Here is a 17,184-nt window from a genome sequence, read left to right on the forward strand (position 1 = left end):
TTTTGCATGAAGGCATAATTGTGTTTATTGACCATTCCTGTTAACAAGATCACCAACAGAACAGTTAAATCTGACATTTACTCTGTCATTAAATTCTATATTAATTAGAGAACAGTTAAATCTGACATTTAATTTGTCATTAAACTTTAGATTAATTCTTCATTGAGACTGAAAGTGTTCACCTGTTTCTGACCTTCTGGTCATGCATTCCCCATGACATTCATATTTACCACACAGTGTGTACTTCACAGTTTCTTCAAAAATTTAATGCATTGTTATTTTATTAGGAGAATTAACTCAACATTTTAAACAGAAATTGTGCAACTATCTTCTTTGTGGCAGAATCTCATTACACTCAGGATGCTGCAAGCAAGACTTTTTTGGATCTTTGGCCTGCAGATAAGTCTTCTAAAATATAGATGCTCATGATCTCTGTGTGGTAGACCTTCTTTGGAAAGTAAAATATAGGAAGAAAAATAAGAAACAGTTTTATGACCTGAATTCCTCCAGACTAAACGAGTCAGTTTGAACAACTACATGTCCTGTCATGCCTAGTGGGAGAATTTGTGTCTAAATGCTAGTATTTTTATTTCCACTGTTGTTAAGTGTCGGGTCTCTGAGTGCAGCTTGGTATTCTTTTGTAGCAGATGTAATTCTTCATTTTTCTCTCTTTCTGTCTAAGGTATTGCTGCTGCCAGTGTGCATCCAGTGCAGGCATTTCTCCATCACACTGTATACCTATCCTGCTATTTTCCAAACTCTCAGAAATTTGACGTGAAGGATTTAATAATTTTTTGGCAAAAAGAGAGTAAAAAAGTGCTGCATGAAGTATATCATGGCCAAGAAAAACATGACAACCTTAGTCCTGAATATATAAATCGCACCAAGGTGGACATGGGCAAATGGACCTTGCAGTTGTTAAATGCAGAAATTGAGGACGAGGGACTCTATCAGTGTATTATACAAAAAATAGTTGAACAATCAAAAGAGGTCGTACACCAATCTGAGTGCTCACTGCGCATCGTTGGTAAGTAATCACTTCCAATTGCCAGCTGGTCTGTGGGATTCTCTGTGATTTTGTTCAGTCCAGAAATATGGGTCCTGTCTCCAAGCCCCTGAAATTGTGCCTGTTCTGGAGCCAGAATTTCTAAAGATCGATAAGAGACTTGCAAATTTTATGGCTTTTAGGATTCTGGAAAATAAACTTGTTTATTTGCATCTGACAAACTACCTCCTATTAAAAGTAGCAGTAGTTATCTAACTTACCAACACCGGTGGCAAATTAGAATTGAAACATAGCAAGATCTCACACACGGCTATTTTATGATCGTATAAATCATAGGGAAAATAAAGAAAAAACAGTCCACATGGAGGAGTAGAAATTCATATGTTCAGCTAAAGGATGACAGAAAATACCCCTGAAGGAAATTATATACATACAGTGGTGAGATTCCACCTGATTTTTTTTGCATCAGAGAATTTTTTGTAATCAGAGAAGATGACAGTAAATCTTTTAACAGGGAAATGAAAATGTGGCACCAATGTTTTCTTCACATTTTCTAATATTTTTTAAATTCCTAATATATAATTCTAAAGTTTCTCTATTTTAAACTATTCTGTTAGTAGCCTTTATCTGTATGCCTGTGTTCTGTCTTCCACTGTGGTAGTGCTAGTCATTAATAAAACAGCTTCTAACTTGCTCTGGTGTTTTCAGTCTTCAGCATACTGCTTTAAAAGAGAACAGAACAAGTGTAACAGCAGCCAAAAACAGGTTACCAGGACAATTGACCTTATTTAGCTTTGTGCTACTACCAAGTGTTCCCTTGATCCACAGACAAAAAATGTAGGTTGTTAATTTTGATTCTCCCAGGTTCTACTAGAGAAGCATTTTCAGTGACGTTTCGGAACTCAGAAACTCACAATGTGCACTCAGTATCAAGGTCCTCAGTTTAAGATGTGTAGCATCAAGTGCTCAGTCAGTTCAAACAGTTGAATCAGTTATCAGCTTAGCCAAAATCTGAGCAACATTGTTATCGATATCTCATACTTAGGACTGAAAGTCTACTACACCTTTTAAGGTTTAGCTTAGGAAGACAGTTTTAACAATGTGCTGTTGTCTTCCTTCCAAATTACTTTCTGTTCAATAGATGCCCAAAGGAAGGCGCAGTATAAAACCATATTTTAAAAAAACTCAAGCTCTTCAAAATAATTAGATGAAAAATGCAAATATTGAAATGTACCTGTGCTTACATGCTGCTTTTTAATTAGAATCTCATATCATGCATGGAGGGATTTTTGTAGTTTGGCATGTCACACTTAAAATGGGCATAAGAAAAACTGAGGGCTGTACAAGAATGACAGGAGAGTCACACAAAGCTATCTAGATCACTTGGTGACAAAGCATTCAGAAATACTGCACTACCTTCAAATACAATTTAAACATGTTATTTTTATATATTGCATTAGTACAATATATAGATATCATGAAACTGTGTCAGGGGATAGCAGGAAAAGGTTCTTCACCCAGGGGTTCGTGGTCAGGCACTGACAAGTTCCCCACGGAAGTGGTCACAGCACCAAGCCTGAGAGAGTTCAAGAACAGTTTGGACAATGCTCTCAGGCACATAGTTGTGACTTTTGGGTGTCCTTTGTGGGGCCAAGGGTTGGACTTGATCTTTGTGGGTCCCTTCTAACTCAAGAGATTCTAGGATTCTATATGTATGTTAGAGGTGTTTCATACAGCCATGATGACTTATATAACAACTCAGATAAGGACTCAGATCCTTCTCCAGATAAAAAAGGAAGGCTTCAGAGTGGAAAACTTTGGCTCTTAAAAATGCGAGGTAGGAACCAAGCAGCTTAACTGGAAAATCTGCTATTGTGACATGTCTGCAGTGCTTCTTCTGGAAAGATCAATACAGGAAGTAGGTGAGACTAGGGAAGCTGTTTCAAAATATGCACTATTCAAAGTGTTGAGACTGAAATGATGTCACAAGAGAGACTTACAGTTGGTCATTTTAAAGGGGATGTTGAAAAACTGAAAAGTGTGGAAAAAGCTCTAGTAGAGTTATCTGAAGGCTGGAAAAAATACAGTCCAACTAGAAACATAAAAACAACAACCTTATAACCTTATAACACAGAATAATCAGAAGAGTTTTGTTTCCAGAATGTGAGAACCTGAAATACATGTAAAATACTGGATATTTAAAAGAAAAAGAAGTAAAAGCTAGTTAATTAATTCAGTGACAATCAGTGTCTGGAAGGAAGTAAGGCAGATGGTCACTTAAGAAAATAGAACAAAAGCAAAGTGATTAAACCATTGAGAAAAATATTAAGGGCTTGATGGACTGCTGTCTCTTGAGGCATTTAATCTAATCCCAAAATTATTTGGAAGACACTATCTTTAAATACAAAAGACTTCCTGAAATGTACTTTTCTGTTAACAAACACAAACCGCATATATGCAGCCCACACCCTGAATGCAGCCAGCATCACTTTTTAGTAAACTGAGGTTCCAGAAGGTGTAAAAGAGAAGTGCAAGGTATATTCCACTATTTCCACTTGCTTACAGTCAATAAGATTGAAGCCCTTAAATCACTTGGATGTTGTGGCAAGTTTCATAGCCATGGATTACGTTCTTGCCATCCCTATAAAATACCAAGGAGAGAATAAATACTCTAGACCAGAAGTCTGACAGCTGTCAGCTAAGCAAGTCATATCTTGAGCTTTTCTGAGGGACAACTTAACTAAATTTTGGGGTATAGAAAAGGAGGAGCTTTTTCCCTTTTGAATTCATATCCATCAACTCTCTTTGGTGGATTTAAGTGGCTAAGCTAAATCCTATGCATTGTGTACTAGGATAGAGAAAATAAAAGCAACATTATGTTTCTTCATTCATCCATATTAGGATTTTCTAGGGCAAGGATTAGATCCTTGTTCCAACACATCGAGTGTGTTTGCAGAAGAGTGAGACCCTCTCAAGACTCACATTTTTCTAAGAACCCTTTTCTCTTCTCCAGTATTTCTCCATATTGTCTTTAGTCCTATTTGCCCTAAAATAATGAACCATTTTAAATTAAATCTTTAGTCTATTTCTCAGGATTGATTTCTGATTTTTGGGAGTTTGTTAGGTTTTTATTTTTAACTTGCTATGTGCCAATATAGTGGCCAGTATTATGTCAACATTCCCTCCTTCTCCTTTTCCATTACAATCTACTGTTTTTACTATGAACCTCTAACCAAATAAATCCTGGTTAAGACTATCTATATTAATTAAGAGAGGATATTGGTTAAAAGTTTCTATTTATCATTCATATTTTATGCTTAAATAGTTATTCCCAATCCTGTTTCACTATTTCTTGCATGGGAAACTTGGCTTTTTAAAGAAACAGGTGTGTTTTTCATTTATTGTGAGTACTCAATGACACAAAATCAAAAACCCTTATGCTATAGTCAATTCCATCAGAAAAGCTAAGCTAAGGGAACCCTACCACAAAGTGATGATGAATTATATGCTGCAAAATGTTTACTTACAGTACTGACAGACACAAGGATATTTCTACTTAAACAGTTCTGCACTTTGAACTTACCCCATCTGAATTCTCTCAGTATTTCTTTCTTTACATTTCCCAGTTAGAAGTGTGTGGGTTTCCCCTTACCTATCAGGAGGCCAAAGGTAGGGAACATTGTGGTCCCTTCCCATTTTCTGCTTAATCCCTTATTTGTAAGTAGGTCAGGTTTCATTATTCTGAGGTATTAATGTGTCTTAAAGAGGTAGGAGAGACACAGGTCCATTGTCTGGCTGATCAGAGTTACATCCTTTAAATACCCTGAGAACAAGAGCAGGAAGTCTACATAGACACCAAAAAAATGCCATACAAATCCTTTCTTGGAATGCCTATTGTCTTCCTGAAGAAAACTGTTTAGACTTGTTTCTGCCTGAAAATCGTAACTAACTGGCAAAAAAACTTAAATAACTTTGGACTGTCACAAGCATGGTATGGCTGGCTCATGATGCTCTGTCTTTGGTCTATTTCAGCCAACTATAGTCAACCTGAGATAGCAGAACTGCACTCCGGGGAACTAAAGCCCAATGGATACTTGAACCTCTCCTGTTCTTCCAGTGGAGGTTATCCAGAGCCCAAGGAGATGACTTGGCTAATTTCACATGAGAACATAACACACAGCAGTACGGCTCACATGGATGTCTCACAGGATGCAGTGACAAAGCTATACAACGTTACCAGCAAGCTGAATATCCCGGTTCCTACAAAAAGCCGCACTAATATCAGCTGCTTGCTTCACCTTAGGGAGCAGTTGGGAAGCCTTGTCTCAGTCCCACTGGGCATAGGTGAGTCTCCGTTTGCCCATTCCAGTTTCTGCAGGGGTAGGAGCAGGCAGTACTGCAGCACAGCTGATCACAGATAGCAGCATGGTCAAGGTACGGAATAAACTCTAAGTAGAAGTTGGTTAAAAGGGTTTTATGTTCTCCATCCTATTTGCCACCAAACTTCCTATTTTTTCCACGTGGGAAATCTTATTACAGCAAGGACAGGGCATAGAGAAGGGATTGCTACACGATCCAGAACACAGCCCTGTTGATCCCCTCCCTGGAAGATGCTACAGTAGCATCAAAGCAACCTAGGAGCTGGATCAGGCAGCAACTGGTCTCTGGAGGTGACAGCTGTTGGGAGAGGTTGTCACTTCGCAGAATCAGAGGACTGGTGAGGTTGGAAGAGGCATCTGGAGATGATCTAGTTCAACCACTCTGCTCAAAGTAGGGTCAATAGGTAGCACAGCGCTTTATCCAGTTGAATTTTAAACATCTCCCAGGATAAAGACTCCACAACCTCTCTCAGCAAACTGTCCCAGAGTTTGACTACCTTGATAGTAAAAAAAGGATCTTTTGCTGGTTTAAAGTGCATGCACTGCTATTCTTAATCATTCCTTAGAAAGAGGCAGAAGGCTAAACCAAAGGGTTCCATGGACCATATTTGGTTCACAAACTGCAAAAAATAGACTGTGCTGAGTTTAAGTGTAAAGACCATGAAACTTGGACTATTATTAGAAGCATTCCTGGTGGTTTTCATAACATTTGTCAGAATTAAGTGCACATTCCAAAATGACTATCTGGGGATTTTTCTTCTATGAAATTGTATCTTTTTTCAGACACCTCTTGCAAGAAGAAGCTGGGGACCTGAGTTCCATTATGACTTTACTGCCAGATTATCTCAGGGTTCCATGTGGCTAATCCTTTATTTAAACTAAAGCAGTATTTTATTTATCTTCTGGACCAGGAAAAGCTCTTTTCACATGTTTTTGTTTATAAGCTACGGCACATGAACATCAAAATAAAGACAATTCCCACTTTGGTCATAGGTTCATTTGGCTTGCACATGTCTCCTTTAGACAATGATGAAGATGGAGAGCTGTGCTTCCATTAACAGGAACAAGGAGCCAAGAGGGAATGGTAGCATTGCAGGAAAGACTACCAGGGTAGTATAAACATGCACCTTATTACTGCAGATGTAAAAGAAATTTGCCACTTGTTCTGAAAAAGTTGCACGGTGCAGTTTCCTTAATATAAATTTAGCTAAAGAGTTATCAACACCAGATATGACAAACTGCCTCTGATGTCTTTGCATTCTAAGACTTTTAAATACTATTAAAATGCAATCCAGAAGCCTTCTAATGTTTGTTCAGCTCTGTATATTGCTCATTAGTCTTGAAATTGTTATATTAGTTATAATGCTGAATCTTCCTCTTCCCTCTTCAATTCTTCTCTCCTCTCTGGCTTTATGAAAATAGATACCTGACAAACAGTGATGGTGGGTAAGAAACCAGGAACTCCACACAAACATAAGTTTTGTTTGGCAATAACTGAAGCTCTATCAGCTGCCAACCCTGCCAACCAAAACCTCAAAAACACAAAAACCAGAAATAGAGGGAAAGTCCTTTGAAGTCCCTGCTACTTTCACATCCCTTACAGCATTCATTAGGCTTTGACCATCATTTCCAACAGTCACCATGTAGTAACATGTTCCAGGATCTTCCAACTTGCATGGTAACATGGAGCAGCACTGGCACAGTAGCTGCCTCATAGGCTGTTGTACCAATTAAGTTGCTGATCTTTCACATGCTACCCAAACCTCAGGAAGAGTGCTTTGCTTTACTGCTGTTGAAGTGACCAGTAAGGCCAGGTAATTTCACTAGTTATTGGAAAGGGGAAAAAAAATAATGTGGATAGTGATTTATTGATACTAGTAAAGCAAAAAGGATGCCAGAGGCAATGACCTAAACTTCTATTTCATGTAACTTTGAGATAGAGCATTTAAAGTAATTGTCACCAAATTAAATCTTTGCTGTGTGTATCTTCTCTGTTTTCTTATTCAGAGATACAAGAGAAAGAAATGGAACAAGCAAAGATAAATTTCTTTGGCCCACTTATAGCTGTGGTTGTACTGATCACTTCTGCACTTCTTCTGGGTTTTGTGATATTAAAGAAGAACAGCAAAATCTTGTCTACCAGCCAGAGTAAGTTACTACTTGTCATTTAGCTCCACTGTCCCTCAACTTACAGACTTTACCCTTAGTAATCATCCCTTTACCTACTTTCAAGCTGCTGACAGAAAACTAGATTTCATGTTGGACTTAAGCTAAACATCCTAGGACAATTTAGTTCTTGTAGCAACTTAGTCCATCCTAAATCAAAGCATCTTTCTCCTGTCTCATCCTGGAATCCACTTCTCCCTCTTTTTTGCGCTCTATGAGACTGCCATGGCACCAGCTTACCACCTTTTCCAAAGTTTCATCCTTCTTTTTTCTGGGTTTGAGGTAGATTTGGCTCTTAAAATCATTGAACTATATAAATATTTCTTGCCTATCACTACTTATAAGAAAGTAGCTGGGGCAGGGATGAGATGAACTTACATGAAGTTCACAGAAGGATCTCTGTCATCACGGAGCTGAACATTACTCCACCACAAGCTGCCCACACACTGGGCTGAAAGAATCATCTTGTACTGGGAACAGACTTTGATTTTGGCATTTCATTTCTCTATTTTGTTCTGAGACTAATTCTTAGCAGTCCAGGGTTTATTCAGCACTGAATCATGTTGACATCAGAATCTATTTTCCCTGTAGCAAGAGGGAAATGCAATTCTCAGTCAGTCCTGTTTCTCTATACAGCCAAGGGTCCTGAGCCCTACCTTGTTATTTTCTCAAATTCTAAGATAACTGGACATTTACTACCAACTTCTTTACAGCTCCTATTTTTCACTTTTCTGTAAATCACATATTGATCCATTCTAGGTGTCAGTCTAGCAGTCTAGAAGCTATCCAGCTTGAAACTGAAGCCATCAGCCAGGCTGCTGACTGGGAACTATGTCTGCACCCAGCAAAGCATGAAGTCCTGTGTTTTTAGAGGTTCTGCCAGAACAAGAAGCCTCTCCAGAAGCCCTACAGAACAACATGCAACACATTTGTTTGATGGCTGAAACCTACTGCCCAGTGTTCTCTGCTTTTATTGTTGCTCCAGAATGGTAGTAAATTGTAGTGAATATGATGCTCTGCCTGTCTGCATGACTACCTTTTTGTTGTTCTTTTATTATGCACTGTGACAATGTAAAATCCTGAGAGTCAATGGAGAAAGCAGAGCTGCATGGGTCACAAAATGTCTCAGAAATAGAAAGAGTTAAGCCATAATCTGTGAATCATAAACATCACTGCAAACACAATCAGAGGTAAGCTATTACCCATAAATCATAGAATCATAGAACCATAGAATAGTAGAATGACTTTGGTTGGAAGGGACCTTGAAGGTCATTTAGTTTCAAGCCTCCTGCCTAACCATGAGCCACAAATACTTTTGGCAGAACCACTGTGGCTTTGTACCAGTAGCTTTCTTGTAAAGCATCAGGAAGAAGAACTTCAGGGCACATCCACGCTTTCTGAGAAAGGTCGTGGAATTCCTATCAAGCATTTGAAACTAGAAATAATCTAAAGGAAATACTTGCTTTAAACATAATTTGTGATTAACTTCATTTTTTTAAATATCATCCAAGCTCAGTATACCCAGACAGTTAGTACCTCCACGCTTTGTTCCCCTGTATTCTGACTGAGAGTTGTAAGAGTTGTTCAGATGGATGCAGGGATAGAAAATGATAGCATGAGGTATCATAAGTGTGTATATCTAACCATACAAAATTATGCTGAGCAGATAATGAAAAAATATTACATAAGTCATGCTCCTTTTTGATTGACTATGTTTTCCCTTTCTTAATTTTACTTCAGACCTGATGATAGAGCAATTCATACACTGTGGTATGTTCAGCCATAGGAAGGAGTTTTATCCTTCAGAAAAGATCCTTTGTTGTGCTCAAAATGTGTCAGTTCTCCAATCTTGAATGATCTCTGCACTTTATATTCTTCAACAGCACTGACATCTTTCCGGAGGAAGAATGCAGCAGAACTGAGACAAAATTCTTCTGAGATCTTGATTGTGTTTGTAGGTCTGACACTTTCAGAAAGAGCAGGGACATTAGCATCATATTCTTAAGACAAATTTCAGCTCAGAGTTGCAGTCTGGGGGCATAACTTCTTTACAGTTGTTGGGTAGAAATATTCTTTTCTGTGAAATGATGTGCGTTGCTAGATTCCACCTCAATTTTTACTCCATTTTCAAGTGTGTGAGGGAAATGCATATCCTTTTGAGTTAGCGAAAATATTTGGGAGTCAGTTTAAGCTATTACATTAACATTCCAGATATTTTCATTCAGATTAATATCATTCAAATGTTATTAGAAGGTAAAGGTTTAAAATATTTGTAGAAGTTTATACTTTCTAGCAAACTTATTTAATGATGGATTAAAACATATGTCTTTTTCTGTGTTGCTGGTTTTATTCTCCTTCCATTAAAGCATCATGTTAGGGGATACCAACATTTGGTATTCTCAGGGAGGAAGCATTTCCAGAATTACATCTTGGAATCAAATTAATAAAAAAGGTATTGCTGCAATGACTGAGAATGGTTTCATATGTTCATTCATACATATGTATATATGATACGTACATCAGCAGCTGTAACTAGTGGAAAAGGTAACATGGTGGGTGAGGTTTATCCTTTGAAAACTCCCTTCCATCCTTAATGTGTTCCTAATTGGTGAAGTAGTTTGTTTTCTCCCTTGCTATCCCTCTACTTTAGGCTGCCAACCTCCTACTATTAACTGCTCAATTTCTCTACCTCGTCTATTCTTTCCCTTAAATCAAGTCGAATTTCTTCCTGCAGGTAAAGATTTAAGGGAAAAAGAGCAGATGGGCTTCAGGGAAAATCTTAATTTGTCTCTGTATATTGAAACATTAATCCTCTGCACTAGCAGGTGTAATGAGCACAGTAGCAAGGCACAGGAAAAGCATGGCTGATGTGCTGGTGTTTTTGTCCTCTGTACAAATGCATTCCGATTTCCAGGCTATCGCCTCACACACTTCATTTCTTTCTTTGGCAGCTTTCAGGCAGTTAGTGACTCCATCAATGTGGCAAGCACATGAAAGAGTGTACATCCACTACATACCACAGCATGGAACAGCTTCAGTCAAAACCACCATTCCTTTATTTTTAGGCAGAACATTATGAATTTCAGAAAACAAAGAAATGTTAACAAAGAAATGGCAAAGATGCATCAAATTCACATCCAATGTCCTAATGTAAAATTCTGTTATCAGACTTGGAGTTGTGATAGATTGCTTCAAGTTCACTGATTAACCAGCACTAAATTGAGATTGGAATGGATCTAGGGAGTGTGTCCAACTCAACCCTCCTGCTTTAGCAAGATCACCTGAAGCAAGTTGCCTGGGTCTATGTCCAGACAGTTTGTGAATACCTCCAAGGAGGGAGACTCCACTGCACATCTGGGCAACCTGGTTCAGGTCTCAGTCGTCCTTCACAGTAAAAAGGATTTCCTTCTGAAAGGTGTTCAGAGAGAACCTCCCATGTTTCAATTTGTGCCTATTGCCTTTGAGCCTGTCTTGGGCACCACTGAAAAGAGTCTGGCTCAGTCTCTTTTGCATCCTCCCTTTGGGCATTTATACACACTCATGAGATCTCTCTGAGGCTTCTTTTCTCCAGGCTGAGCAGCCTCAGTGTACTCAGCCTGTGCCCAGACAAGAGATGCTCCAGTCGTTTAATCATCCTCGTAGTCCTTCACTGGACTCTCTCCAGTATGTCCATGTCTCTCACATACTTGGAAGCCCAGAACTGGACACAGGACTCCAGATGGTGCCTCACCAGTGCTGATTAGAGGGGCAGGACCACATGCCTCAGCCTGCTGGCAGCGCTTTCCCTGATGCAGCCCAGGCACTGTTGGCCGCCTTTGCCACGAGGGCGCACTGCTGCCTCATCTTCAGCTTGTCCACTAGGCCATCCCTGTTCTTTTCGGCTCAGCTGCTTTCCGGATGGATTGCCCCAGCCTGTACCTTTGCATTTTGGGGGCTATTCCTACCAGGGTGCAGGACTTTAGATTTCCTTAGATTTCCTCTGCCCATCTCCCCAGCCTCTTGAGATCCCTCTGGATGGCCACACAACTGTCTGGGGTCCTCTCCTCCAAGTCCTTTATTATCTTTAAACTTGGTGAGTGTACACTTGCTCCCAGCATACAGGTCATTAGTGAAGAGGAAAGTCAATTAGTTTTACTGAAAATTCCTTCATGCCAAGCCAGTGCTACTGCAACAAGCAATATTTCCCTGTGTTTAACATGTGATAGAACAGTGGAGTGCTGCATTTCCAGAATACTCTACAGTTACTTCTGAGAAGATTGATATTAACAAAGCACCCCATGACAAGTATGCCTTAGGGCACTTTTTCCTCTTTCAGGTGAATTGTTTGCTACCAAAGGTTACACTCAACCACAAAAATACAGTAATTCTATTAAAGAAATCTATGTTTTGGTTTCAAATTATCTTTCTTCCTTGTTTCCAAACTCAGAAGGCAAAAAGCAAAGATATATATATATATAAAATATATATATAAAATGTTGCTTTTTACACTGGAATGCCAGGCTATCATAATTTATAACTGATCTCTCCTTGGTTTTCAATCTTCTACACTAGGAGGACCATAATGCTGGGACAGGGAAGGATTTAAGCAACATGTCTTCTGATTTCAGGATGGACTGCCAGAAGGTTTTAAAGAAAAAACCTACAATTAGACAGGAAAGCTGGTGAAAGTTGAGAAAGATGGGGAATGGATGAGGATTGAGAAAGTCGAAGGGGATGAGTGATACACGAGGCTGGATTGCAACAGGAAGTGCAAATGCATCAAGTGCAGAGCTGCTTCACAGACTCCAGGAAAGCTGGGTAAGGCTTGCCCAGCAAATATTCTGCACAGAGGTCCAGAAATTCAGTATATTCTTACAGACATTAGTGTGTCATACCTCCTCACATACTTGTCAAATTTATGGCAGATATGCAAACTCAAATTATCCTCAACTTGGTGTGTTCTTGATATTGAGACCAGCATATCTTTTGTCAGTATCTTAAAACAAAACAAAAAACAAAAAACAAAACCAAAAATAACCTCATTAAAATAATAAAAAATTATGGCCAGCCACATGCTTCTAATAAGCAATGCTTATTATTTCAGAAGGGCACAGACCTAGGAAAAAATGGAACAATGAGTTGAGAGTAGCTCAGATTGCAGTTACATACCTATATGCACAGCTGGTGCACCATGTATATTGCCTGCCCTCTTCTGAATCATGCTTTTGATTTAACTTGTAGAGGTTTTTAAATGGGATTATGACACAGAAGGAATGGAGAGATCTTACTTTTTTACCTTGCACTGTTAAATGCACTACCATATCCAGAAACATAAGTCATATTTTTTAGAAAGTTAAAATATTAGAATTGGAGAAGAAGTAAAACAAAATATTATTAAGTCTCTAGAAAGCATGTTTATAATGTGGAGTTTATGGAGTTTGACCTATTCAGGTGATGAAGAAAATGGAAAAAGTACCTGATGAATCTGTCCAGTATTCCAACACTTGAAATGACTGATTAAAGAAGGAAGATGTGACAGATCCTTCCTACTAAGTGACTCTTACTGGGGAGCCCAAAAGTGGACACAGCACTACAGGTGTGGCCTCACCAGTGCTGAGTGGGGGAAGAACACCCCTCCTAACCCAGTCCAGGATACCATTAGCTTTCTTTGTCACTTATGTTCAGCTTGGTGTCCACCACGACTATTTCTGCAAAGCTGCTTTCCAACTTGTCATCTGTCAGCATGTGCTGCTGCATGGAAAGGAGACAAAGAAGTTGATTTGAAAGAGTCAGAATAATGAGGATTCTTAAATGTATATTAAAGATCCAGCATATAATACATTTGTACTGTAGCATAGAAAGGGATTCATTTAACAAAATATGAAGGGGGAAAACAAATTACGACACCTAGCAAGAGATTCTATGTGGAAAGAAAAGCCAAGACAAAGCCAAGGGAAAAAAAATATGCTCGCTATCCTATTCCTATCCTATTCCTTTATCACTAGATAGTTTCTTGAAAGAATTATGAGTAACCACAGCTTCTATTTCTCAAGTTGCCCATGGCAACAGAGCATATTGTGAGCAAGGCAGAAGCCTTTCCCAGTAGATCAGACATCCAGAAGCAAAGGATCTTAAAACTGCGAGATCTTCTTTCTTCAGCGATTTTTGTTTCTGTGCCTGAGATACTGTGCAAGATCCACTGTCCAGTTACTGTTTGGAGACTGACACAGCTGAGGCTGGATTGGATTGGATTGGATTGGATTGGATTGGATTGGATTGGATTGGATTGGATTGGATTGGATTGGCTGAAAACTACCAGAATTATACTGAGGGATAACAACAGCTCACATGGCCAGTCATCTTTTTCCAGCTGTATTGGAAAAGATGATTTAAAATAATGAACTCCTCAGTAACAACTTATTCCGTCTTCTGCTTTAATTTAATCAGACTTAGAATTTATACTTAAAAGGCAAAGCTATTGCTTAAGAACTTTGAAATCATGGGAAAGCAGGCTAGAAGTGCTCAGGAGTGAAAACTATTTTGCAGAACTAAGCCTTTATAGAAATTCAATTAGACTTTTAAGAAGGTGTTTTTTTTAATTGGGTCAGTGGTTAAGTCCCTCAATATTATGTATGCACCCAGAGCAGAAAGTGTATAAAAACAACACTTACAGGAACATAGAAGGTTTTATCAATGAAAATACAAAAACACTTGATCAGCATAACCCACTGAAACATCAAACCCCAGCTTCCCCTAAAGGGATGCAAAGCGGCCGTTTGATCCCAGAACACAGAGTTAGGAACCGTAGCACTTACTTATCTTCTTGTATCAGTTTTACCACTCCTAAGCTTCCTCTCACTGGCAAAGAGTGAGTGGAAGTCTGGATTCAAGGGCATCACATCCCAGACACCCATCACCAGAGGAATTTCAGGGCTCTGACTGTATCTGCCCACTCTAAAGCCCGGCACAAACACCTGCAGTGGCTGTACACCGCAGAAGGAAAACATAGTTATGTCTGGTGATGACGGTCCCCAGTCAGGGCATTGGGCTTGGATCTTTGTCTTTCTCTTCCTTTTTCCCTTCAGTAGCCCCCACAGACCCCGAGTAGGCCTGGCTGCCCACATCCCCCCCTCTCCCTCAGACTGCCTGAGGCAGGGAGCACGGCTTGAACTGACATCACGGGACCCTTTGGGTTCCACATCAATTTCACTTGAATTACACATCGATTTTATTCCTTAAAAACCGACGCTGTGGCGCCGGCACCGCGGGCTGAGGTGCGAGGTCCCCCTGCCGGCTCCGGGATGTGAGGGGCTGAGAGGGGCTGTGAGGGGCTGTGAGAGGCTGTGAGAGGCTGTGAGGGGCTGTGAGGGGCTGTGAGGGGCTGTGAGGGGCTGTGAGAGGCTGTAAGAGGCTGTGAGGGGCTGTGAGAGGCTGTGAGGGGCTGTGAGAGGCTGTGAGGGGCTGTGAGAGGCTGTGAAGGGCTGTGAGGGGCTGTGAGGGGCTGTGAGGGGCTGTGAGGGGCTGTGAGGGGCTGTGAGGGGCTGTGACGGGCTGTGAGGGGCTGTGAGGGGCTGTGAGAGGCTGTGAGGGGCTGTGAGGGGCTGTGAAGGGCTGTGAGGGGCTGTGAGGGGGCTGTGAGGTGCTGTGAGGAGCTGTGAGGGGCTGTGAGGGGCTGTGAGGGGCTGTGAGGAGCTATGAGAATATGAGGGGCTGTGAGGGGGCTGTGAGGGGCTGTGAGGGGCTGTGAGAGGCTGTGAAGGGCTGTGAGGGGCTGTGAGGGGCTGTGAGAGGCTGTGAGGGGCTGTGAGAGGCTGTGAGGGGCTGTGAGGGGCTGTGAGGGGCTGTGAGAGGCTGTGAGGGGCTGTGAGGGGCTGTGAGGGGCTGTGAGGGCCTGGGAGAGGCTGTGAGAGGCTGTGAGGGGCTGTGAGGGGCTGTGAGGGGCTGTGAGGGGCTGTGAGAGGCTGTGAGGGGCTGTGAGGGGCTGTGAGGGGCTGTGAGGGCCTGGGAGAGGCTGTGAGAGGCTGTGAGGGGCTGGGAGGGGCTGGGAGAGGCTGGGAGGGGCTGGGAGGGCCTTTGCAATGTTGTGTGGGGTCACAGCACCAAGGGCTGGAGGTGCCACCAGGAGGGCACCAGTCCCCTCATACTCCCAATGGGGTCAGCAATGAGACCAGACTGGGCTGCCCAGGACCTTGTCCTGCCAGGTCCTGTAACCAGAAGCATGGAATCACAGAATCAATAAGGTCGGAAAAGACCTCCAGGATCACTGAGTCCAACCTTTGAGCGAACACCACAACCAGACCAGAGCACTGAGTGCCACATCCAGTCTTTCCTTAAACACCTTCAGGGACAGTGACTCCACACCTCCCTGGGCAGGCCATTCTAATGTTTAAACCATCCTTTCTGGGAAGAAATTCCTCCTGATGTTCAACCTAAACCAGTCCTGGTACTTGAGACTGCATCTTCTCCTCCTGTCACTAGCTGCCTGGAAGAAGAGGCCAACACTGCATCTTGGCTAAAACCTCCTTTCAGGTAGTTGCAGATAGCAGTAAGGTCTCCCCAGAGACACCTTTTTTGCAAGCTAGACACCCTCTGCTCCCTTAGCCACTCTTCATAGGACTTACATGCCTGATCCTTCCACAGTTTTTTTGCCCTTCTCTGCACTCAAGGATGGAAATGGCACAGCCTCCCTGGAGTACTTGTTTGCTCTGCTGCTTGAGTGTCATAGAGAAAAATTTTTACCTTGCATCAAGACTGATGCAAGGTAAAAATTTTTTTGACTGTTTTTCTTTCAGTTTCTGGCTGCCATCTCTGATCCTCTCACCATGTACCACTGCAAACAACCTGGCTCCATCTTCTCAATAACCTCCTTGTGGTTGTTGGAAAGATGTGATTTGGTATCTCTTCTCCAGGCCAAACAGAGGAGCTCCCTTGGCCTCTCCTCACAGTGCAAGTGCTCCAGTCCCATCACCACCAAACTTGTACTAATGTATCTATGTCTTTCTTGCATTGTGGAACCCAGGAGTGGACTGGCTATTCTAGAGGTGGTCCAAGTAGTGCTGAGTAAAAGGCAGTAGCATCATTCCCCTTGCACGATCTACTGGCAATGCTGCTGTCAGTACAGCCCTAGCAAACATCAGCCTTCTCTGCTGCCACTCTTTTGTCATGAGCTACAGGGACAGAAGCCATCTCACCAGCATCTTCCCCTTTCCACCTTTTCCCCAGAGCAGCTACAGCACTTTGGGACATCAGGCATCAAGAGCCTATGCATTCACTCTGCTGGTGTTTAATATTGCACTGTAGTTTTCTTGTCACTTCTCCCCCTCCACTCAATCCTGCCTCATGATCAATCCCACAAGTCTAGCCCACTCTCAACAAATTCTTTGCAATTTGCTCCATTCTTATTCTGGGAAATTTTCATATAAAGCTAGAAGAAAATACAGGGAAAAGGAGAATTATTTATGTGAACAGAACTCTGAGGCAGTCAAGGCAAAGACAATTAGGACAAGAAGACTGAGGTTTAGAAAAGAGGGGAAATTAATTATAAGGTGTGTTGAAAGTCTAAAGCTATTCAGACAACTGAATGCAACAGGAAGAATAGAATTCATCCAGAAAAATGAGAATATGGATGATAGCCCTTTGGAGACAGAGACAGAG

General features: G+C 41.3%; 1 protein-coding gene across 5 annotated transcripts in view; it reads left to right on the forward strand.

The window, feature by feature from the left end:
• The window catches only part of CD86 (CD86 molecule), a 40,158-nt gene extending 30,133 nt beyond the window's left edge, over positions 1–10,025 (forward strand). For 4 of the 5 annotated variants that reach the window (XM_072925785.1, XM_030266742.4, XM_002197578.7 and 1 more), the window contains 4 exons: positions 683–1,027; positions 5,039–5,350; positions 7,393–7,533; positions 8,311–10,025. In XM_072925785.1, coding sequence (XP_072781886.1) covers positions 683–1,027; positions 5,039–5,350; positions 7,393–7,533; positions 8,311–8,330 — 818 coding nt within the window. In that variant the 3' untranslated portion in view covers positions 8,331–10,025. The remainder of the gene's footprint in view (positions 1–682; positions 1,028–5,038; positions 5,351–7,392; positions 7,534–8,310) is intronic. The other variant, XM_030266759.4, reaches the window with a different exon arrangement.
• Positions 10,026–17,184: the final 7,159 nt, after the last annotated feature.

This window comes from Taeniopygia guttata, chromosome 1 (genome assembly GCF_048771995.1).
Source record: "Taeniopygia guttata chromosome 1, bTaeGut7.mat, whole genome shotgun sequence".
In the NCBI taxonomy this organism is placed as follows: Eukaryota; Metazoa; Chordata; class Aves; order Passeriformes; family Estrildidae; genus Taeniopygia; species Taeniopygia guttata.